The 24,871-nt window shown below is 39.4% G+C and overlaps 1 protein-coding gene across 3 annotated transcripts in view; it reads right to left on the reverse strand.

Moving 5' to 3' along the window:
• Positions 1–3,955: 3,955 nt before the first annotated feature.
• Positions 3,956–24,871, reverse strand: part of PCDH19 (protocadherin 19) — a gene marked incomplete at both ends in the record, with an annotated part of 106,603 nt that continues 85,687 nt past the window's right edge. For all 3 annotated transcript variants that reach the window (XM_082610898.1, XM_082610897.1, XM_082610896.1), the window contains one exon: positions 3,956–4,545. In XM_082610898.1, the coding sequence (XP_082467024.1) occupies positions 3,956–4,545 (590 nt within the window). The remainder of the gene's footprint in view (positions 4,546–24,871) is intronic.

Here is a 24,871-nt window from a genome sequence, read left to right on the forward strand (position 1 = left end):
ATGTACAATAATAATCCTTTTCCCACCCTGAATGCACAGTCAAGTTATCGCTACACCTTTGCCTCTCCCAGAACTGCCCTTTATGCTTGCTGCTTCAAGTGAACTTCTTTTGTTTTGCTTGTTAATATGATAGAGCTATATGAAAAGTTCAACTGAATTCCCTTCAGACAATCAGTTGTATGCTGAAGTAACACTATTGGGATGACACTCTGGGTGGTTCCAATTTTCAGAGTTCTAAGTTGTATTCCTTTAATATCTTTGATTAGTGGTCAGCGGGTCACCAACTAATCAGTTTAAATGGGCACCTTAGGTGAAATTAGCTCTATTAGGCAGGTTTACACTGGAGCAGTGATACTCAAAGTGTGGTCCCTGGACCAGCTGCATTAGCATCACATGAGAATTTTGAAATCAGCAAAGACTCAGGCCCCATTCCAGACCTACTGAACCAGAAACTCTAAGTGCAGCGCCCATCAACCCGTGCCTTAACTAGTCCTCAACCTTTAGTGGGCATCTGATCCATATGGATTGCTAGGTCCCACCTCCAGAGGTTCTGCTTCAGTTGGTCTGCGTGAGGATGGAGAGTTACCATTTCTAACAAGTTCCCAAGCGATGTTGGTGCCACTGGTCCAGGGACTACACTTTGAAAATCAGGAACTTCGGGGTCCCTTGGCCCATTACCTATTTGGGCAATAAGGTGGGCCATAATTTACTCTGCTGGCTTTAAGAGAATCAAAGGGATGATAAGTTTCCTTCTGAACAGGTTCATAGATTAGTCAGTATAGAGAAAAGAAAAAAGAGACTCCACAGAGCATGGCTCCCTTCTTCCTATTACTTGTATGTAGTGTATTCCCATATTTGGGGAAAAGCAATCAATCAATGCAAACTAAAACCTTTATATTGCATGAAGACGTTCATCTTCTCAGGGACGTGCCCAAAACAGTTATTAGTAAAGCAAGTCACGTCTCAACACCAACTCCTCCCCAAAAGGGACATCAGAATAAATGGAATAGAACTCCCTACGATTTAGGAACTGAAACTGCCGCCTCATATTTAAATGTGTAACATGTTTAGAGAGGAAAAGAAGAGAATATTTGGTCCTCTGGCCTTTGTGGCTTTTCATCAGACATGCTCAAAAAAAGGGGAGAAAAACATGAGCTAAAAGAGAAATTTAGGATCCTTGCACAAAATTTCTATTTGCAGCCACAGCCTGCTTATAAAACCAGCTTACAAAGCCCTCCTAGGATGCACTTGTGCTTCTGGGAGGATGTATACATCAAACAACTGTAGAGGGGGGAAAAAGATATTTTCTTAATGAAGGGAATTCTCTGAACATGCTCAATAAAGGGTTTGGAAGCCAAAAAAATATCTGACTGCCCATTGCGAACAAAGTATTTTGAGAAGGAAAAAGGATTGGTCTAGTATTTTGAGAAGGAAAAAGGATTGGTCTATCGCTTAAAACTGAATTCTGGAAAAAAAATTGGAGGAAAAAAAACACAAGAGAAAAGCAGAATCAATCTCACTGCTACACTAACCATTTTAAACTTGGCTGGTTTAAAATGGTTAGTGTAGAGACATGGCAGCCAGTGGCCCCTCTGGCTCAATAGCCACATAACATTGAATGTTCCCACTTACCACAATCTTTTCAGCTCCCTCATTCTGACTGAGCATAATAAGAAATACACCTATACAAAAACTGTCAAATCTGACTTGAAAGCAACCTTGAGGTGGTAGCTAACAACATGATATCAGGATGGATCAGGTGAGGAACAGTCTAAATTCTACAGGCAGCCATCATAACTTAAATGGAAAAAAATTAATTCTTAACATGTTAATCAAATAGTCTATTCACTTGCAAACAGAAATAAATACCTAATTCAAAATCTACTACTAAAATGAAATGAATCAAAGGGGAAAAAAGCAAGAGAACAAAATGAGCCAAAATGAAGATGCTATGGTAATTGATTTCTAATTGTGTCAGTTTCAGAGGGAAATTTGCAGCCACACCAATATTTTGCATGAGGTAGTATTCAGCACTGAATAAGAAATAAGGATGATTTTGTAGCTTCATTATAACTTCTTTTTCAGAAATATTCTCCCCTACGTAACCCCATCCCCACTGCCTTACCCACCCTCCCCCAAACCCTCCCTCCTGCAAAAGAAAATATTCCTAGTAATGTATAAAGCCAGGAACTCAGGCAAAAATAACTAAAACATTTAAAAGAGCAGACTTATCTACCTAAATTTAAGAAAATAAATCCTCTTTTGCATTCTTAGTGCTCTAACCTCTAAGCCTTTTTTTTGCTGTATACTCTTGAATTTCAAAAAATGAAACAAATGAGAACATAACCACAAAACTTGTTTCTCTAGAAACAACTCTTTTAAGACCAAGGCAGAGCAAAGGTGACATGTTTGTTTATTTTTAAATAATGAACTCTTAGGCTGCAAGAATACTATGTTGGCTAGTGAATATTAATAGACAGTTAATAAACAGAGGAGTTCGAGGAATGTTAAACAAACAAAAAAAGAATGTGTGTAACAAATTTGTTAATAAAAAAGGTGTATTCCTAGCCTACAGCAAAGAGTTAGCTAAATGTAAAGCACTTTTAATAGTTTCCTGTTCACATTTTTAATTTAAAAATAGTGTTAGTCATAAAAAGATGAGTTCAAGTGTCCAAGTGTCTCCATTTAGAAGGCACAGTAATTGAATTAATGATGCTGTTACCTGTTACCTGTCTTTTCCTAAATGTACACTTTGTACTGCTTACTCTACCCCTATTTATAATCCTACAATACAGAGCAACATGGAGTTCTCAATTCCAGCCCATGACATGCTTTGCAGTCAAATTCGAATCGTGACGGGGAAACACTGAATCAGGAAGTGTGTGTCTGAAAAGATGCTTATTTAGAACTCAAAATAGATTCAGTCTTTCTGAGTTTTAGATGATTGGAGATAAGGAATTTCTAAGCCTGGAAACTGATAACTTCAGGAGCAACTTTCCTGTTCAGGGCCTGAAAATTAGAAAAATTGATCTCATAAAACTTTCAGCACAGTATTTCTGACAGCTGCAAATTAGATAGCAGAATATCCAAAAATGTCTTTCTGCAGTGATCTATCATGGATCTGGGCAGAAGACTGAAAGTCAGGAAAAATACCCTGCAACGTGGTGAGCAACCACTCCGTGGGTAGACTCTGTGAGTATCCTCCAAGTACACAATCTGTATGTGTGGTGTTACTCATTCACTTTTTGTCTCAGTTGTTTGCACTTTGTTTTTATCTGTAGTTTTGTTTTAGTTTTTTAAGAAAAAAAAAACACCAACTTCTAAAAGTCTTTTGCCATCACCACACACATAGCAATTTGCAATATCAAATATAACAATAGCACAGCTAGCAAAGGGTTCTTAAAGCAGGGATGTCCACAGCAAAGTAGCGGCATCAGAAAGTACTCGAGCTTCAGAAACAACCATTTGGGGGGCTTGATTTCACATCACTGAATCAATGAATAGCACACAATAAATGACCATTAACTTGTCTACACTACAAAACAGTGGCGAGCCTATTAAAGGTGTCCAGAGCTTTTTTTTTTTTTTTGCTTTTTTAAAATGTAATCCTCCACAAACAACGGTAATCTTTTTATAATTTTGACATACAAAAATATATAAATCCAAACACTTAATACATAATACTTTTCACAACTGAATTTGTCTCTGTTTCCCCAACATCAAGGCCCCCATGAACAACTCAAGCCAAAGCTAATTTGCTCCAACGGAACACCCCTGCTGCCTGTTGAAACGAGAGGGATTGTCACAGAATGATAGTCACTTATAAACAATACATTTAGGGAAAGCTCTGAAATACAGCCACTCAAGAACCAACCATTGGTGAGCAATTAAAACGATCAGGTCCTGTTTCTTTGCTAGCCAGCATGGTTTCTCTCTCTTCTTCCCCAAGACTGATTTAGAGAACGATATCCTTCAGACGCTTCACGCCAGGAGACTCTTTGTCTCGACCTTCCTTCAGAATAGGGTTGACCTCATGCACGACTTTCTCGCCGTCAGCTCCACGGGGTTCAGCTTCAGAGGGACGAGAAGGGCCATTGTTGACATACTGCTCCAGATCACGGGCCGGGGGCGCCAGGGCAACGGTGTAAGACACAGAAGGCTTAGTAGGCAGAGGGCTCTTGAGGTGCAGAGGGGAGGTGACAGGGCTAATAGCCTCACAGCCATTGCCTGCCTCCCGGATAGCACCGTTGACTTTGGGGCTGCAGATGGTCACATCAACAGTCCTCCTGCCTTTCAGGGTGGGCCTCTCCTCAGCTGGGTGGTCGCTGACATCCTTTCCAAAGGTTGCGAAAGTCCGCTTGGTGGGGCCGCAGTCATCATAAGCTTCAACATCGGCAGCAGTAGCTTCAATGGATAGTGCAATGATGTTCCTCACATGCTCAGGGGACTTGGAGCGGGTGGGAATGGGGTTCCGGGGCATCCAGCACCTGTCAGAGTGGCCAAGAATCCGGCATTCTTCCCTGCAATGAAATCCTTCATTCTGATCTGTTTGGAGAAAATAAAATGTCAATTTCATCAGCTTTTCCCAGGAATCATTGTTAGTCCCCAGTGTTCTGGTTTCTTAGGTACCCACAGGCCCTTTTGGGAAATGATGCTTTTAGATAGTCCTTTATTGCCTTTTGGGACAAGTGTGAAGAATTGGATTTTTAAAAAGCCGCAGATCTCCCCCTCAATAATCTCCCCTCCTTTTTTATTTTTATTTTTGTTGCTGTTCCCACTGCTGGCAAAACTAAAAACCTAAAGGGAAACACAGTGTGATGAAAAAATATATTTTTAAGAAGTTTATCCTGACTGTAAAGGTGCTGAGAGTCAGCATTTTTATCAACAACTCCTGTTAAAAATCAACTGTGTTTGAAACTGGTTCCATCAGAAGAGGGAGCAGAGGCAGAGCAGGGACTCCAACAGTCAGTATATCTGAGAAGTCTTGGCCATGTTTTTGAGCAGTAGCACTGTCAACCACATTCCCACCCTACCTATTAATGATATGCAATGCTTAATTTTAGATTAGTAATATGCTTTCTTTGAAAATCCAATCACGTCACTTCTTTTTGACCACCAGTCCCACCAGCCAATCTCCTCACTAAATCACTTACATAATTTCATTTCCCATCAGAAGGAATATATTGAGATCTCTTCCTTACGTGTGACCCAGAAGGTGCAATTGGCCTTATGCACACATCACTCATAGATTGAACATAATTTAATTACACCCAACTAGCCATCTCTCCTTATCTTTCTTATCTGCAGTTTCAATAGGGTCATATTTCTTAAAATAATTCTTTCATGGATTACTTTAACCCTATCATAGAAGATCTCAGCAAATAGAATTCATAATTATTGGTAAGACATGCTTTGCTCTTTTCATATCAGTTCATTTAGAGTTAAGGTTTTAATTTGGCTCTCAGAAAGGCTTTCTACAGGGGCTTCACTAAAGCATGGACCCAGGGTTAATGTCTACCTGTCCACTGGAAAACTGTTAATGTCTGGTTTACAGCTCTAGTTTTCCAGATCAATTTATACTTGTTACATTCTTGCATGGGGATGACCTAATGAAAATTTTCATAACATTGCACAATGCATCAAAATACTAGCAGCTTAAAAAATATATATTAGCAGCTTAACATTTATAGAAATCCTTGGGGCAGGATCGGAGGAGGTGGGGAGACCACAAGAGATTGCAAGGACAAAAAAAGTACATGTCAAAAAAAAGTTATAAATATGCGCTGTGACTGCTTTTTTTTTGCAGGAAGAAGTCTGCAATTCAGGGCCTTGCCTGATATTAGTCTATATATAACACACCTTCCTTATACAATTGTATTTCTGTGTTTTAGCCTGTTTCTTGATTTTTTTAAAGAGTAAATGACGGAGCAAAGAGGCACTGCTCTGCCTCAATCATCGAAAGTTATTTTGGTAAAGGGGCATTTGGGAGGGGGCTCAAGAAATAATGGTTGAATTGGGTGTATACTTCATCATTTGGAGAAAAGTGTTAGAAGTAGCTAAACGTTAAGGCCTAATCCAGGCTGAGTCCAGATTTCAACACAACTCTGGAAATGGCCTTTAACCTAGTCTAAAGTATGAAAAGGCCAACCAAAGGTAAGACCTCCTTCAATGTACCTGGACACAATTTGCCGACTTATTTTTAAGATAGCCATTTTAAGCCCCCTTTCAGTACTGAAGAATGAAACTTTCAGAATTTTGCAGAGGTGCAACCAAATAGCAAATGAGCATTATCACCAAAAAGATAAGTGCCTTCCCCATACACAGGACAATGTTTCTGCAATCTCCAGCACAGTTCCATGTCAGGGTTGCCTGGCCACCTCTGCAAAATGAGGGTTTGTCAAAAGCCCTTTCTCTGCCTCTTCCCTGAAAACTCTCAGTGTTGCCATCTGATGAGTTATCATTATTCAAAACATATATGTTCTTAGAAAGTGAAGTAAGTCAGAAAGAGAAAAACAAGTATTGTATATTAACGCATATATGTGGAATCTGAAAAAATTGGTATAGACGATCTTATTTACAAAGCAAAAATACAGACACAGACGTAGAGAACAAACATATGGATACTAAAGGGGAAAGGGGGGTGGGACAAATTGGGAGATTGGGACTGACATGTAAACATTATTGATACTATGTATAAAATAGATAACCTAATGAGAACCTACTGTATAGCACAGGGAACTCTACTCAATGCTCTGTGGTGACCTAAATGGGAAGGAAATGCAAAAAAGAGGGGATATATGTATACGTATAGCTGATTCACTTTGCTGTACAGTAGAAACTAACACAACATTGTAAAGCAAATATACTCCAACATTTTTTTTAAAAAAAATACACATATGATCCTGGGAGGCAGAAAGTATGAAAGTATGGGAAACATCTTGGGATATACTTGGGAAACACTTTGTGTAGACCCAAACACTATGAGTGGAAGAGTCTATAGATGATCCACCCACATTCAATTTCATCCAAATCTAGTGCTTTCCCCAGGAGACCCCAGTATCCCTCCAGTAGGACAGAATTCACACCTTCAGAGTTTCCCCAAAAGATGCTTCTTCCTCAACATTTCCTCTGAGGCTTATCTCATAACTCTCCAAGTAATAGCTCTAAAGAATTAGTTTGAGTGTTTGTTTGGAGGTGGGGAGTAAGGAGGTGCAAGTGGGGGAACAGTTCAATAACTAACTTCTATTTCTATAACTCTGAGTGAGCTCCCTGGAAGTCAGAAAAAGAAAGAAAAGAAAAGAAATGTCTGGAAGGCTGTGGGATCCCTGTCCTTTTTGTCCACAATTTAAGGCACAGAGGCATAGAGACCTTAACCTTTGAGCCATGGAACCACAGCCATATGACCAGCTATGAAGAGGAAATCCCAGCTGACCTTCAGACTGATATTACAGGTCACTTGCTCATACTCCCAGAGCAGAACAGTGATGAATGACAATCTAGTAGAATCTTCTCAATAGGCTCAACATAAAGCTCTCTTAAGTTTCTTTTAAGTTTTTAGTTTCAAGTAGCTATCTTAAAATTTGAAGAGGTAGTTCTTTTCTCAACACAATTCATTAAGAGAACGCCATTCATGTGTCACCCCAAATCCACATACAGTGTTCCTTCCCTATGGTAGGCTGCTTCAAATGAACAACATAAGGAGACCTGGATCCCCAGCATACACAGAGGGCAGAGACCCCAGAGGAAGATACCTCTAATATCTTGTGAATTGACAAAGACCAGGGCAGGGAACTCAGTCATCTCAGAAGCTTCTCTGCAAAGACAGTGCTTGCTTTCAGCTTACCCACTGCCTAAGTGAATAGATCACTCTCTGGGAAGAGAAAAAGGTAAACGCACTCAGCACCCCTAGGAATGTAATCGGTCTAAGCCTACACACCAATCTCACTAAGCCCACCTCAGCCCTTTGGGAGCTAGAATAATATGCAATTTTCTTCGGTTAATTATGTGTACATATTAGGTACACTGCTCTTACCCCATGCAAGTGAAGACTTGAATCTGAAAGACTCATTTACTCACAATGTCTCACTCCTGGTTTAGATCTGATCTCTTTATTTCCTTAAATCCTTACCAAGGGCAGTGACTTGCTGCTTATCATTTTAGTATCAAACAACACTCAGTGACATTTATGTCCATACTATTGAAACAAAATCTAAGCTAGCTTTAGTGTTTATAGACATATGAAATATGAAAGAAAATATGGAGAATATAAATGGACAGAAAGAATGTCTTCCCAGCCCAAGGTAACCTACATTCATAAATGCAATGCAGATGAATTACCTTTAAAAATCAAAACTTCAGTTTAGTAAGGAAATTAAGTGTGCTTTAAAAGTGAGAGGGGGAAACTTCAAGACAGCGGAGGACTAAGACATGGAGATCACCTTCCTCCACACAAATACATCAAAAATATATCTACATGTGGAACAACTCCTACAGAACACCTACTAAATGCTGGCAGAAGACCTCAGACTTCCCAAAATGCAAGAAACTCCCCATGTACCTGCGTAGGGCAAAATAAAAAAGGAAAAACAGAGACAAAAGAATAGGGATAGGACCTGCACCTCTGGGAGGGAGCTGTGAAGGAGGAAGTGTTTCCACACACTAGGAAGGCCCTTCACTGGCAGAGACAGGGGGGTGGGAAGGGAGGTGGGCGGGGGGAAGCTTCAGAGCCACGGAGGAGAGCACAGCAACAGGGGTGCAGAAGGCAAAGCAGAGAGATTCCCGCACAGAGGATCAGTGCCCACCAGCACTCACCAGCCCGAGAGGCTTGTCTGTTCACCCGCTGGGGAAGGTGACGGTTGGGAGCTGAGGCTCAGGCTTCAGAGGTCAGATCCCAGGGAGAGGACTGGGGTTGGCTGTGTGAACACAGCCTGAAGGAGGCTAGAGCACCACAGCTAGCCGGGAGGGAGTCTGGGAAAAAGTCTGGACCTGCCTAAGAAGCAAGAGACCATTGTTTCAGGGTGTGCGAGGAGAGGGGATTCAGATCACCGCCTAAATGAGCTCAAGAGACAGGCGCGAGCTGCAGCTATTGGCGCAGACACGAGAGACGGGCATGAGTGCTAAGGCTGCTGCTGCAGCCACCAAGAAGCCTGTATGCGAGCACAGGTCACTATCCACACCCCCCTTCTGGGGAGCCTGTGCAGCCCACCACCACCACGGTCCCGTGATCCAGGGACAACTTCCTCGGGAGAACACACGGCACACCTCAGGCTGGTGCAATGTCACGCCGGCCTCTGCCACCACAGGCTCGCCCCACATTCCATACCCCTCACTCCCCCCGGCCGGAGTGAGCCAGAGTCCCCTAATCAGCTGCTCCTCTAACACAGTCCTGTCTGGGCAAAGAACAGACGCCCTCAGGCGACCTACACGCAGAGCTGGGGCCAAATCCAAAGCTGAACCCCGGGAGCTCTGCGAACACAGAAGAGAAAGGGAAATTTCTCCCAGCAGCCTCAGGAGCAGCGGATTAAATCCCCACAATCAACTTGATGTACCATGCATCTGTAGAATACCTAAAGAGACAACAAGTCATCCCAAAATTGACACGGTGGACTTTGGGAACAACTGTAAATTTGGGGTTTGCATTCTGCATCTAATTTGTATCTGGTTTTATGTTTATCTTAGTTTAGTATTTAGAGCTTATTATCATTGGTAGATTTGGTTATTGATTTGGTTGCTCTCTTCCTTTTTTTTTGATTTATATATATATATATATATGTGTTTTCCTTTTCCTCTTTTTGTGGGTGTGTATGTATATGCTTCCTGGTGTGAATTTGTCTGTATAGCTTTGCTTTTACCATTAGCCCTAGGGTTATCTCTGTCCAGTTTTTGTTGGTTGGGTTTGTTTTGATTTGGATTTTTTTTAGTATAGTTTTTAGCACTTGTTGTCATTGGTGGAATTGTTTATTGGCTTGGTTGCTCTCTTCTTTCTTTTTTTATTACTTTTTAAATTTCTTAATTTAATTTTTTATTTTAATAACTTTACTGTATTTTCCTTCATTCTCTCTCTCTCTCTCTCTCTCTCTCTCTCTCTCTCTCTCTCTCTCTCTCTCTCTCTTTCTTTCTGTCTTTCTTTCTTTCTTCCCTTTTCTCCCTTTTATTCTGAGCCACGTGGCTGACAAGGTCTTGGTGCTCCAGCTGGCTGTCAGGCCTGAGGCTCTAAGGTGGAAGAGCAGAGTTCAGGACATTGCTCCACCAGAGACCTCCCAGCCCCACGGAATATCAAACGGTGAAAACTCTCCCAGAGATCTCCATCTCAGCATTAAGACCCAGCTCCAATCAACGACCAGCAAGCTACAGTGCTGGACACCCTATGCCAAAAAACTAGCAAGACAGGAACACAACCCCACCCATAAGCAGAGAGGTTGCCTAAAATCATAAGGTCACAGAAACCCTAAAATGCGCCACCAGACATGGTCCTGCCCACCAGAAAGACAAGATTCAGCCTCATCCACCAGAACACAGGCACCAGTCCCCTCTGTCAGGAAGGCTACACAGCCCACGGAACCAACCTTACCCACTGGGGGCAGAGAGCAAAATCAACGGGAACTACAAACCTGCAGCCTGTGAAAAGGAAACCACAAACACAGTAAGTTAAGCAAAAAGAAAAGACAGAGAAATTCACAGCAGATGATGGAGCAAGCTAAAAACCCAACAGAACAAAGAAATGAAGAGGAAACGGAGTCTACATGAAAAAGAATTCAGAAGAATGATAGTACAGATGATCCAAAATTTTGGAAATACAATGGATAAAATACAAGAAACATTTAACAAGGACCTAGAAGAATGAAAGAGCAAACAAACAATGATGAACAACATAATAAATGAAATTTAAAATTCTGTAGAAAGAATCAATAGCACAATAACTGAGGCAGAAGAACAGATAAGTGACCTGGAAGATAAAACAGTGGAAATAATTACCACAGAGCAGAATAAAGAAAAAAGAATGAAAACAATTGAGGACAGTTTCAGAGACCTCTGGGACAATATTAAACACACCAACATTTGATACAAAAACAAGACCCGTATATATGCTGTCTACAAGAGAACCACTTCAGACCTAGGGACACATACAGACTGAAAATGATGGGATGGAAAAATATATTCCATGCAAATGAAAATCAAAAGCAAGCAGGAGTAGCAATTCTCATATCAGACAAAATAGACTTTAAAACAAAGACTATTACAAGAGACAAAGAAGGACACTACATAATGATCAAGGGATCAATCCAAGAAGAACATATACGAATTGTAAGTATTTATGCACCCAACATGGGAGCACCTCAATACATAAGGCAAACGCTAACAGCCATAAAAAGGGAAATTGACAGTAAAACAATCACAGTAGGGGACTACAACATCCCACATTCACCAATGGACAGATCATCCAAAATGAAAATAAAAAACAAAATACAAGCTTTAAATGACACGTTAAACAAGATGGACTTAATTGATATTTATAGGACATTCCATCCCAAAACAACAGAATACACTTTTTTCTCAAGTGTTAATGGAACACTCTCCAGGATAGTTCATATCTTGGGTCACAAATCAAGCCTTGGTAAACTTAAGAAAATTGAAATTGTATCAAGTATCTTTTCCGACCACAACACTATGAGACTAGATATCAATTACAGGAAAACATCTGTAAAAAATACAAACACATGGAGGCTAAACAATTCACTACTTAATAACCAAGAGATCACTGAAGAAATCAAAGAGGAGATCAAAACATACGTAGAAATAAATGACAATGAAAACACGACAATCCAAAACCTATGGGAGGCAGCAAAAGCTGTTCTAAGAGGGAAGTTTATAGCAATACAAACTTACATCAAGAAACAAGAAACATCACAAATAAACAACCTAACATTACACCTAAAGCAATTAGAGAAAGAAGAATAAAAAATCCCCGAAGTTAGCAGAAGGAAAGAAATCATAAAGATCAGATCAGAAATAAATGAAAAACAAATGAAGGAAATGATAACAAAGATCAATAAAGATAAAAGCTGATTCTTTGAGAAGATAAACAAAATTGATAAGCCATTAGCCAGGCTCATCAAGAAAAAAAGGGAGAAGACACAAATCAGCAGAATTAGAAATGAAAAAGAAGTAACAACTGACACTGCAGAAGTACAGAGGATCATAAGAGATTACTACAAGCAACTATATGCCAATAAAATGGACACATTCTTAGAAAACCACAACCTTATGAGACTGAACCAGGAAGAAATAGAAAATATAAACAGACCAATCACAAGCACTAAATTTGAAACTGTGATTAAAAACCTTCCAACAAACAAAAGCCCAGGACCAGATGGTTTCACAGGAAAATTCTATAAAACATTTAGAGAAGACCTAACAACTATCCTTCTCAAACTCCTCCAAAATATAGCAGAGGGAGGAACACTCCCAAACTCATTCTACGAGGACAACATCACCCTGATACTAAAACCAGAAAAAGATGTCACAAAGAAAGAAAAGTACAGGCCAATATCACTTATGAACATAGATGCCAAAATCCTCAATAAAATACTAGCAAAGAGAATCTAACAGCACATTAAAAGGATCATACACCATGATCAAATGGGGTTTGTTCCAGGAATGCAAGGATTCTTCAATATATGAAAATCAATCAATGTGATACACCATATCAACAAATTGAAGGAGAAAAACCATATGATCATCTCAAAAATGCACAGAGAGCTTTTGACAAAATTCAACACACATTTATGATAAAAAACCTCCAGAAAGTAGGCATAGAGGGAACTTTCCTCGACATAATAAAGGCCATATATGATGAACTCACAGCCAACATCGTCCTCAGTGGTGAATAACTGAAACCATTGCCACTAAGATCAGGAAAAAAACAAGGTTGCCCACTTTCACCACTATTATTCAACACTGTTTTGGAAGTTTTAGCCACAGCAATCAGAGAAGAAAAAGAAATAAAAGGAATCCAAATCAGAAAAGAAGTAAAGCTGTCACTGTTTGCAGATGACATGATACTATACATAGAATCCTATAGATGCTACCAGAAAACGACTAGAGCTAATCAATGCATTTGGTAAAGTAGCAGGATACAAAATTAATGCACAGAAATCTCTCGCATTCCTATACATTAATGATGAGAAATCTGAAAGTGAAGTTAAGAAAACACTCCTATTTACCACTGCAAGAAAAAGAATAAAATATCTAGGAAAAAACCTACCAAAGGAGACAAAAGACCTGTATGCAGAAAATTATGAGACACTGATGAAACAAATTAAAGATGATACAAATAGATGGAGAGATATACCATGTTCTTGGATTGGAAGAATCAACATTGTGAAGATGACGATACTACCCAAAGCAAGCTACAGATTCAGAGCAATCCCTATCAAACTACCACTGGCACTTTTCACAGAACTAGAGCAAAAAATCTCACAATTTGTATGGAAACACAAAAGACCCCGAATAGCCAAAGCAATCTTGAGAAAGAAAAACGGAGCTGAAGGTATCAGTCTCCCTGTCTTCAGACTATGCCACAAAGCTACAGTAATCAAGACAGTATGATACTGGCACTGAAACAGAAATATAGATCAATGGAAGAGGATAGAAAGCCCAGTGATAAACCCATGCACATATGGTCACCTTATCTTTGATAAAGGAGGCAGGAATATACAGTGGAGAAAAGACAGCCTCTTCAACAAGTGTTGCTGGGAAAACTGGACAGCTATATGTAAAAGAATGAAATTAGAACACTCACTAACACCATATACAAAAATAAACTCAAAATGGATTAAAGTCCTAAATATAAGGCCAGACACTATAAATCTCTTAGAGGAAAACATAGGCAGAACACTCTATGACATAAATCACAGCAAGATACTTCTTGACCCACCTCCTAGATAAAGGGAAATAAAAACAAATATAAACAAATGGGACCTAATGAAACTTCAAAGCTTTTGTACAGCAAAGGAAACCATAAACAAGACAAAAAGACAACCCTCAGAATGGGAGAAAATATTTGCAAATGAAGCAACTGACAAAGGATTAATCTCCAAAATATACAAGCTGCTAATGCAGCTCAATATCAGAAAAACAAACAACCCAATCCAAAAATGGGCAGAAGACCTAAACAGACATTTCTCCAAAGAAGATAGACAGATTGCCAACAAACACAAGAAAGGATGCTCAACATCACTAATCATTAGAGAAATGCAAATCAAAACTACAATGAGGTATCATCTCACATAAGTCAGAATGGCTATCATCAAAAAATGTACAAACAATAAATGCTGGAGATGGTGTGGAGAAAAGGGAACCCTCTTACACTGTTGGTGGGAAAATAAATTGATACAGCCACTATGGAGAACAGTGTGGATGTTCCTTAAAATCTAAAAATAGAACTAGCATACTACCCAGCAATCCCACTACTGGGCATATACCCTGAGAATACCATAATTCAAAAAGAGTCATGTACCCCAATGTTCAGTGCAGCTCTTTTTACAATAACCAGGACATGGAAACAACCTAAGTGTCCAGCGACAGGTGAATGGATAAAGTAGATGTGGCACATATGTACAATAAAATATTAGTCAGCCATAAAAAGAAACAAGATTGAGTTATTTGTAGTGAGGTGAATGGACCTAGAGTCTGTCATATAGAGTGAAGTAAGTCAGAAAGAGAAAAACAAATACCGTATGCTAACACATATATATGCATCTAAAATAAAGAAGGTTCTGAAGGACCTAGGGGCAGGGTGGGAATAAAGATGCAGATGTAGAGAATGGAGTTGAGGACACGGGGAGGGGGAAGGGTAAACTGGGACAAAGTGAGAGAGTGGCATGGACATATATACACTACCAAATGTAAAATAGATAGCTAGTGAGAAGCAGCCCCACAGCACAGGGAGATCAGCTAGGTGCTTTGTGACCACCTAGAGGGGTGGGATAGGGAGGGTGGGAGGGAGACACAAGAGGGAGGAGATATGGGGATATATGTGTACATAAAGCTGATTCACTTTGTTATACAGCAGAAACTAACACAACACTGTAAAACAATTATACTCCAAAAAATGATGTTAAAAAAAAACAAAAGTTAGAACGTCACAGCACAAACTCCCTTAAGAACAGCAATGACAACAAACCAGATGTAAAAAAGCAAAGAGACAACTTGTGGAATTGCCTAGAACTGTTAGAGATTATATGCCTGCCATCATGTAGTTCTGTGGCTGGGGATGGAGCTATGCAACTAGACAGGAACCATTTTGTACTGTCACAAATTAACTGTCAAGATGCTGGCTCCAGCTGAAATAGAGGTAAGCTAACAATTCACTAATTTCCCAGCTAAGATTCCTCTTATGAGCCTATCTGTGACTCTATACCTTGCTACATCTTTCTCTGAAAGTATTACCCTGAGCCTAGACAAAGCAAAATGTTAAGACTAAAATCCACACAGAGTTGTGGAAATTTAAACACACTAACATGTACAGATGAATAAAAGCAGGTGTCTGTAATTCAAATACACACATGATTAGGGGTGAATGATGAATTTGCAAATTGGTTTTCCCTGCTTCTGAACTTGTTCCTAGGATTTGCAAATAAATAAATAAATGAAGAGAGTGCATAAGTTTGGAAGAGGACACAAATTTTGAGGTCATGGAACTCCTTAGTTCAAAACAGATCAGATTATTTTAGACAAAAAAATAAATAAAATATAGAGAAAAAATAAAGCTTCTTCAATCTAGGTAGTAATAAATATATTTTTGGTCACAATCCGTCATTAGGGACTTTGGTAAGAGATTCCCAAAACCTCTGGCCAAAAGAAAAATAAATAAATCTAAACACATCAGTCTTATGAGAACATGGGAGGCATGAGAGGCTGCAACGCCTAAGTCATGATGGATAAGGAAGTAATTCAAATAGAAAAAGAAGAGAATATGTTACTTTGTGCAGATAATAGCAAAACTTTTTGCAGCAATTACTACCCTCCTCAGGACGTGAAACTGCTGTCTCTTCAGATGTGGGCAAACAATACGCTTCCACACACTAGAAAGAGCCTACCCAAGGTCCCAACCAAAGTAAAAAAAAGTAAATGATGAAAACACCATCTCAGGCTTTGCTAAAACTTTCAAAGTCTTGGTGGAATAGAAGGGTTGAGAGGCTTTGTTGGGTTTGTATAGGTGTTCAGCCACAATGGATGTGTTCAATAATGCTGGCAGTTCTTTACCATGATTCAGAGTTTTTGGTGTATTAACTCAAAGATCCCAATGATCAGAGACAAAACTCCAACACTAAAATAGTTCAAGGTAAGAATTACAAGAGCAATGTGTTACCTCCTCAGAAGTGATCTGCAATCAATGAGGCAGAAAGGGAAAGTTAAAATGAGTTCTAGTTCCTGAGAGCTCAAGTGGTTAGCTACTTCTAAGTAGCAGCAGTAACATAACTTAGAAACAAGTGATGTGTAAATCAGAAAAGCTTCCTGGATTGTACTCATATATATCCACTTAGATTACCCTGCGTCACCCCATAAACAAAATAATCTAAGACCAAAGTGGGGCTATTTTTTGTAAGATACAATAGAAGGGATTGTGGCAAAGATTATGAAGGGGTTAAATGCTGTTAAAATTGATCACATGCACCTAATCAATAAAACATAACTGTTGAGAAGTATCCCCTCTTGACTTAGCTAACTCCTACTCATCTGAAGCAGACATAAAAAACTGCCTACCAAACATCCATATCTATTTTTTAACATATTTATTGGAGTATAATTGCTTTACAATGGTGTTATTAGTTTCTGCTTTATAACAAAGTGAATCATTTAGAAACAGAACCCCACTTCTGTTAGGACTGGCAATGTGCCAGCTAAAAAACGACATTTTCTAGTCTTCTTTATAGATAGGAGTGGCCATGTAACTAAGAGTGGGTCAATGTTATGGAGGTAGGATGTCAAGAAATCTCCTTAAAAGAGGTGAGCTGACTTAACTGGGGGACCTTTGTCCTTATTTCTCCCTGCTTTGTCCTGTCTGGAATGGAGACATAACAGATGGAGCCACAGCATCCATCTTACTACCATGAGGCAACTCTGAGGATGGAAGCCATGTGCCTATGAATAGCAGAGTAAAAAAATATAAGGACTTTGGGATACTGAAGATATTGTAAACCTACCTCACTAGACATGAACTTTTTTTAAATAAGAGGAAAACTAAGCTTCTCTTTTTTCATTCACTGATTTCTTTCCCTTAGTGAGGGAAGGGGATGTTTATTACCAGCAGTTGAACACTATTCATATCTGATACATTATCCCTAAAGTCTCAACTTAAGTGTAACTTCCTCAGGGAATCCTTGCCTGATTCCTTAGATTAAGGTAGGTCCCATACCACTTCCTATATAGCACTCATCATACTTGTAGTTACTGGTTTAATATCTATATTCAATGCCAGCTTGTAAACTCTAAATGAGCAAAGATTATATATGTTTTGTTCCCTCCCATGCCCACAGAACCTAGCAAAGGGCCCAGCAGAAAGCAGGTACTCAATAACAGTTTAATTTAACTGAATGAAAAAGGTACCCAAAAAAGTGATGGCAAGAGAACAAAGAATCTTAGTCAACACACCAGATACTGTGCCACTAATACAACTCCTAAAAGTGGAAATAACTAGTATATTCTATTTAGTAGAAACACTAAGGAAACCTGCAAAGAAAACTATGTAGCTTTGTTGAAGGCAATAAAGTAAAAGAACACTTGAGAAACATTGAAGTCAAACGTCATCTTGGCCTCTGAGTGGTTTCCTGCACACTATATACAGATCTTAAAGAGATCTATTATGCTCTGATGTACACTTGAAAATACATTTGCCATGTACCTTGGAGGTTTTCTTTTGTATTTTTTTTTTTGTATTTTTTTTTTTTCGGTACGTGGGCCTCTCACTGTTGCTGCCTCTCCCGTTGCGGAGCACAGGCCCCGGACGCACAGGCTCAGCAGCCATGGCTCACGGACCCAGTCGCTCCACAGCGATCTTCCCGGACCAGGGCACGAACCCGTGCCCCCTGCATCGGCAGGCGGACTCCCAACCACTGCTCCACCAGGGAAGCCCACCTTGGAGTTTTCAATTCTAACAATAGTTAATGGGGCCTGTACTCATAAGTTAACAACACAATAAGCAGAAGTGTCTGTTTTATGAAATTAATCTGTTGTCCAAATACCCACCGCAGATGCTGACTCTTCCTGGCAAAACTAATTTAAATACCCATCGAGAGATTACTGCTCAAGTCAAATATGCCTGGGAATTACCAAAGGAAAGAATTATCCTGGAAATAATTCTTTAAAGCATTTTAAGGCCTGCAAAGAGTCAGGAGAAAGAACATCCATCCGTTATCTGTAACTTAACAATGCAAACGAGTATCAATGGGCTCAGTGGAAAAGGGAGGGAGGGAAGAAAGGAAAGAGAGCAGGAAGCACTATCTAGGCTTCAGATATTCCATCTTAGTTTTGATCTGATTGACATATTAAGGGCTAAGCTTATTTTGGGTATTTAGATACCATTTGAGCATCTAGCAAAAATTCAATAAGGGCTCGGGACTTTGCAAAATCACAACTTCCCAAAGCCTTCCCCTCTTCCAGCTGTAATTCTTGGAGGAGTTTATAGTCACTTCCTAAAGGACCCAAAGTATCAGCAAGTAAAGATGGAGTTCCATTAGTAAAATATTCAAGAGTGCACCAGTGAAGGCTGGGACATTTCTAGAGACTCGTGAACCAATGACACCAAGCTATCCTGCAGCCATTCCAGTGTGACAAGAAGTAAATCACAAATTATGTACACTACAAACAGCTCCTTATCTCTCACTGTCTTCTTCTCTTTCTTACAGCATCTTCTGCCATTTTGGTTTCTCCTTCTTTCTGTTCTCCTGTTCCCTAGCCTCCTGCTAGTTAGCAGTCCTACCTACAGCACTATGGCCAGGCAGACAACATGCAGAAGGGGTAAGATGCCAAAACTGTGATTGGCATTCAAAACGCTTATGTGGTATTATTTGACAGATGCCATAGAAGAAGTATACAAAAACCAGCCCTTGTAATATGGAGAGAAATTCCCACATTTTTCATTCATCTAGATACAGGTATTAAAAGTCCCTGTTAAAACAAGAGTATCCACTATCAAACTGATATCAACAGATTTCCTTTGCTCATAGAGCAAAGCCCTGGGTAAAGAGTACCAGGAGAGGAGAGTTTGATGGGGGTAAGAAAGACTAGAAATGTCTGGAGGCAGAGATACCTCAGGAAAGGCAAGGTGGGGGATAGGATATAGGAACAGCATTCCTGAGACTGCCAAAGGTATGTTGCCAAAAGAGAGGAGACAGACAGAGAGAAAAGTCAGCCCTGATCAGCATAGGTTGGCATTTTCAGGATGGCTAACTAGTTAAACAGCAAGAATTCTGTGAAGTTTAGTTTTAGCTTGCAATAAAGAGGATGGCTGAAAAGACTGGTGAATCCCAACCTTGTCCTAGACAATTTGACAGATCAGCGTCAGTTAGCAAGTGCCACCCGATATTTGGCCTCTGTGATGCCAAATGGCACAAAGGTCTCTCCCCTCATTCACGGTCTATGCACCTGAAATTCACTTACTCCTGGTGCAACACGAAAATAGATTAAAAATATGCCCCTTCCAGAATGCAAAGCAATTGAATTATCTTCAATGGAATCTTCAGTTCTGAGCTGGTCGAAGAGATAAAGTTAAAACATATTAAAGTATAAGTGGTTGAGAATTTAATATTTATGATAGATGAGAGTATAGCATGTACAGTCATACAATCTAAGTTGCAATTTGGGCAATCACAATAGTTCCTGGAGTTTTCATTTTTGTACTGGGGCTCAATTCAATTCAATCCATAAAGAAGAGATTTCAAGATATGTATAAGTATAATTCATTTGTGCTGATGCATGGGGAGTAAAGAAATGAAGAAATGAAAGAAAGTAAACAAATGAAGCTGGGGCTGCCTGGAAAATTGAGACTGAGAAATAAGAGGTGCTGACAGTGACTGAGATAAGCAGAGATTGGCTAGACTAGAATCTTTGTATTTTGGCTTCTATGGTGGAGCAAATTATCTGACAAAGTTCTGGACTTCATAGAGGTGCTACTATGCCATTTGAAAAAGCTTTACAAGTAAACTATGACGTGTCACAGAAGGCCACTGAACTATTCCCCCAAAGGAGGAACATTGAGATACTGCAACTCTGATAAAAGAGAGTTTCATTCTACAATGTCCACAGAATTAAGTCCTTTAGCCTACATCCATTGGACACCTACAACACCTCATCACTTCCGTGAAGAGTTCGAAACAGCTGTTTAATTTTGTGTAGATGAAAAACAGACAGACCGTTTCACACATTCTACAGGTAGCTATGCCACTGTGAAGACAGAGCCTTTAGATGATGCTTGCAAGTAGCACTGAACTTAATGTTATCGCCAACTTAGTTTCACTCTTTCCTTGAAACTAAGGAAATTGCTGACACATCATTAGCATGAGAAAAAAAGCCACTTTTATGCTGGTCATAAGTTTCTGGGTATTGGACATTATACATAGTGAGGATGTCACAAATAAGGCTGGTATGGAAAGCAGGAGGGGCAGGGCATGTTAGCCAAGAAAAAAACCTTCCCTTTTTGAGTGAAAATTTAATGTTGGTGGGGAAAAAAAGGCACCCAGCAGCTGGTGTTCTTCTTAACAGGAACTGACACTTCCTTCAGTCAAGTCCCAGGACATTCAGTTTTGTGGAACAGGCAATGCTATACATGAGTCAATGAAAAATGTTGCAGCTGTAACTTCTAAATTCTTTAAAGATTCTCGACTGCCAAAATGTTCTTGTTACTGGGTGGGGAAGCTAAGAAACAACATTAGTAATTCTCCAATCACTTCCTTCCCATTTGAAAAATAAAGTGTTCAGTAAACCAATCACTGTTTCTTGCAATGATTCAAAAAGATAGTGTGTGTCATGTCATCAGATAGGTAAGAATCACTAGAACTAGTCACTGGAAGCAAATAAGAGTGTCAGAGGGATTAATATCTATTAACTACCCTAGGTTGGACTATTCATTACCAACAAAAGCCTCATAGAAAAGTCTAGCATTATCTTGATATTTCAGCATAACTTCAGCAACCATCTGGAATACTGTAATTGCAATGACACTGCTTCTGGGTACAGCAAACAGCACAATCATTAAAAAATATTCATTTCAGATATCTTCCTGGAAGCTAATAAATTTTACAGCAGTTTCAATCCTTCCACATAGCAACAAAGAAAACCTTCGTTCCAGACAAATTAAAAGTAAATTGATTGCCTTAGGGGAATCTATTCAAATATCACTTTTCCATGTTAGAAATCTTTTTTCCTAAAACATTAGAGAGAGAGAGAGGCAGAGAGAGAGAATGAATCTTGGACGGGGGAGTGAGATGGATGATGGTGATAGTGTGAAAGGGATAGAAGCCAGTATATGAAAAAGACAAAATAGCAGCAGAGGGAGAGTGAGAAATAACCAAAATCATTAAATCCTTGTTTGCAAAACCAGGTAGAAATCAACTTAAAATAAATGCAAATATGTCACTGAGGTGCAGGCCTAACATTTGTGCTGTAATTTATGAATCATAACTATGCATAATGAATACCAAAATTGAAGGGATCAAACGCCACCTTCTATGTTTATTTGTCATTATCCATCTTTCACGGACAATGCTCAATTTTATTCTTTTGCTCTTTTCCTTAGAATTACTTAGAATTATTATTTTTCCAGTTGTCCACTTAATCATACTAGTAGGAGAAAACAAGCTGTATTTTTCAGGGTGTTGCCTCAAAAGCAATTAGACAAATTCAGAAGCAAGGCCAATTAATATATTCTTTGAGGAAGCTTGATCATTTGAAAGCATGAGATGCTAGTCCTGCTGCTCATTTTAGGAAGAAAAAAATCCTTTACACCTTTAGCACATGGTGGTTCCAGTATGACCCCCTGACCTTCAGCTTGTCCAACTCTACTTGGAAAGAAAGAATGGCTGCTCCATCTGAAGCACTGAGGAAGTCTTAGAAACTCTTTGGGCCACAGCTGTGAGGGCTTTTTCTGAGTTGGCTTGAACTCTGAATACAGAAGTAGCAGAAGCTTTTTGGTTGAGATGACCTGAGTTCAGACATTCTGACATGGCTCTAGAAAAATCTATGTAAGAGCTGATGCATAGTAATCCTAAATTATGGCCCTAAAAAAACTATCACGGACACACACACACTCACCAGCACCCCTACCAGTCCTCATAATCCTGAATACTCATCTCCATTCACAAGTTAAAACAATGGAGCATTATATATCAATCATATCTCAATAAAGCTGGAAAAAATCAAATGGAACAAATCAAAAGGTTAATAAAAACCAACCTGGTAAATTTAAATGCTCTGTTCATTTTGTACAGATCATGTATCTTTACACCCTTGGAATAATCTGTTTTTCCAAAACATTGCCTCTTTTGAACTCCAATTTTATTACATTTGCCCCTTGTTGGTTAAAATGCCAGTCTTTCATGACTGGGTCTGTGAAACATGGGGCTAATGAAGGAATGCCATGCTGTGGCTAAAGAAGCCCTGAGGAGTCTAGTTCTATGTTCAGAAAACAAGACAGCACTGGGAGTAGAGAATTTGATGCTTCATTCAAGCCTGCATGATTTCTATTCTCTGAGATTCCAATTTGGCAGTTATAGAGAAGGAGGGTGTAGACTTGTTTAATATAAGATGTTGGACTCTAGCATAAAAATATTCTAAAAGTAAATTGAAATAATGAAAGAAAAAGACTTCTTTGGCCCTAGAGCTTTCTTATCCCCTTAATTCCACTTTGCAATCTTTTTTTTTCTTTGCTTCCCTCAGTTAGTGAACAGCAAATAATCTAGCTTGTTATTAAAACTGCAGATAAAATAATCAGCTTTGGCAAAATGCAAATGGTGACTAGCTGAAGAGCTAAGGATCATCATCTGCTCACATATGAAGATGTGACACAATTCTTTTAACTATCCTAAAAGTCCTGGATTGGGGGAAGGGTTTAGAAAAGGGTTGGAAAGGAGAAAAGAACGGGTCAGATGCAGAATTATATTTTAAAACCTCCTGCTGGCAATCAATGAGCTCTCTGCTGTTACTAATCACACACACATACACACACAACACAGAATTGTAATACTGACATAGCTTCCTGGATGAGATACTTATAGGACAGTAACAAAGACATTGACGCATGGTTTTATTCTCCTGAGGAATCTTTGTCCCCCTTCTTCCAGAGTTTATGCAAACTGAAAGGTTTATATGTTTAACACCCTGTTATCCATTCCAATATGGGAGGTCAGCGGTATTTCAACAAAGAAACCACTCATGAGTAATGATTTTACGGAGACAAGAGTGGGAAAACGAACGGTTTGAAATGAGTCTAATTCCTTGTGTGATGGCTAATAAAAAGAAACATGTGAACACAGTGCTTGAGAAGCATTTTTGTACTGTTCAACAGACTGAAAATAATAGCCATTTTTCTGGTCTGCATTACCATTAATAACAGCCTTCCCTTCTGGTCATCTGTGTTTACAGAGGGAATAAAGATTGATACAAGAGCTCGCCTTTCTTCTGCACCACCCAACTAGATACAGACTGTCCAGATGATTCATTTTTTAAACACAAACCAACTTTTATTTTCAAAAGTAAAACTAATCAGTGTACCTAAGTGTTTCAGAAATTACTTAGGAACTGTGTGGAAGTCAGAGAATTGCCAAGATGGTTCTCAGAAAGGTTGTTTGGAGAGTAAAAGGGGACATTGACATCTCGCCTTTGTTTAAGGAAGCTCTTGGAACTGTCCTGAGAGGAAATCTTTCATCTGTTCTATTTACTTCCTTCTGACCACACCCCAAAGACTGTCCAAGGCAGGGAAAGAGTAGATTGATTATGCACCAGATAGAATATTCCAAGGTAGGTTGTCGGTTCCCCCATTGCATTTAAGATGGAATTGCCTTCACAAAATTTCTAACATATTCACAGGCATTGCATAAAGGAAGGTTCCCCTGCAGTTCAATGGATCTTTTATTCCCACTTATAAATAATAAGTGCTCTCATGAATTAATTCTCATTCCTCTTTTCTCATCTCATTTCCTTTGTCTCCATTCCATAGTATTCAACACATCTCTGCCCTGCCCAAAATATCCTCTTGTCTTACCATTCTGCTCAGACTTCATTTCTCTTCCTTTAGCTTTGTAGCCTTTCCTCATCACATCAAATCTTTCTGCCTAGAAACTCACACCTCCAGGGAAGCTACAGGGAGGCAATCAGAAATAACAGCAGTGGCCAAATCTCTGACAGAAAATCCACCAATATGAAAAAGGCCTGTTCCCTGGGACATTTCCCACTTCCCACCAAGGAACCTTCAGAGTAAGCCTGATGGTTCTGTGGGGGCCCCTCCGAATATTAGAAACAGCTGTGTCTGGAAATTCCTTAGCCAGATATGTTACCAGAACCCCTTACAAGAAAAACTTGAGGAGAGGAATATTATCTGTACAACTACATAGTTTGCACACCCTATAAAAGAGCCCACATTTCCCTATTAGGAGAGTGAATGGTTAACATTTATTGTAAAATAAAATTTTAAGACTTACAATTCCCTCAAATTCTAAAAAAGTTGCCGTGAATTTTATGTCTGCCAAAAAAAATCAGAAGGGTATTCAGTAAACCACTCAACTATTTGCTCACTGGAAACGCAGTCTAATTTAACACTGGCCCTCTCCTGTCCTTCACGTTAGTATCATTGGGCCCTCAGCCAAGGCCTAGAGAA

This window comes from Mesoplodon mirus, assembly GCF_964341445.2.
Source record: "Mesoplodon mirus genome assembly, chromosome: X".
NCBI lineage: Eukaryota > Metazoa > Chordata > Mammalia > Artiodactyla > Ziphiidae > Mesoplodon > Mesoplodon mirus.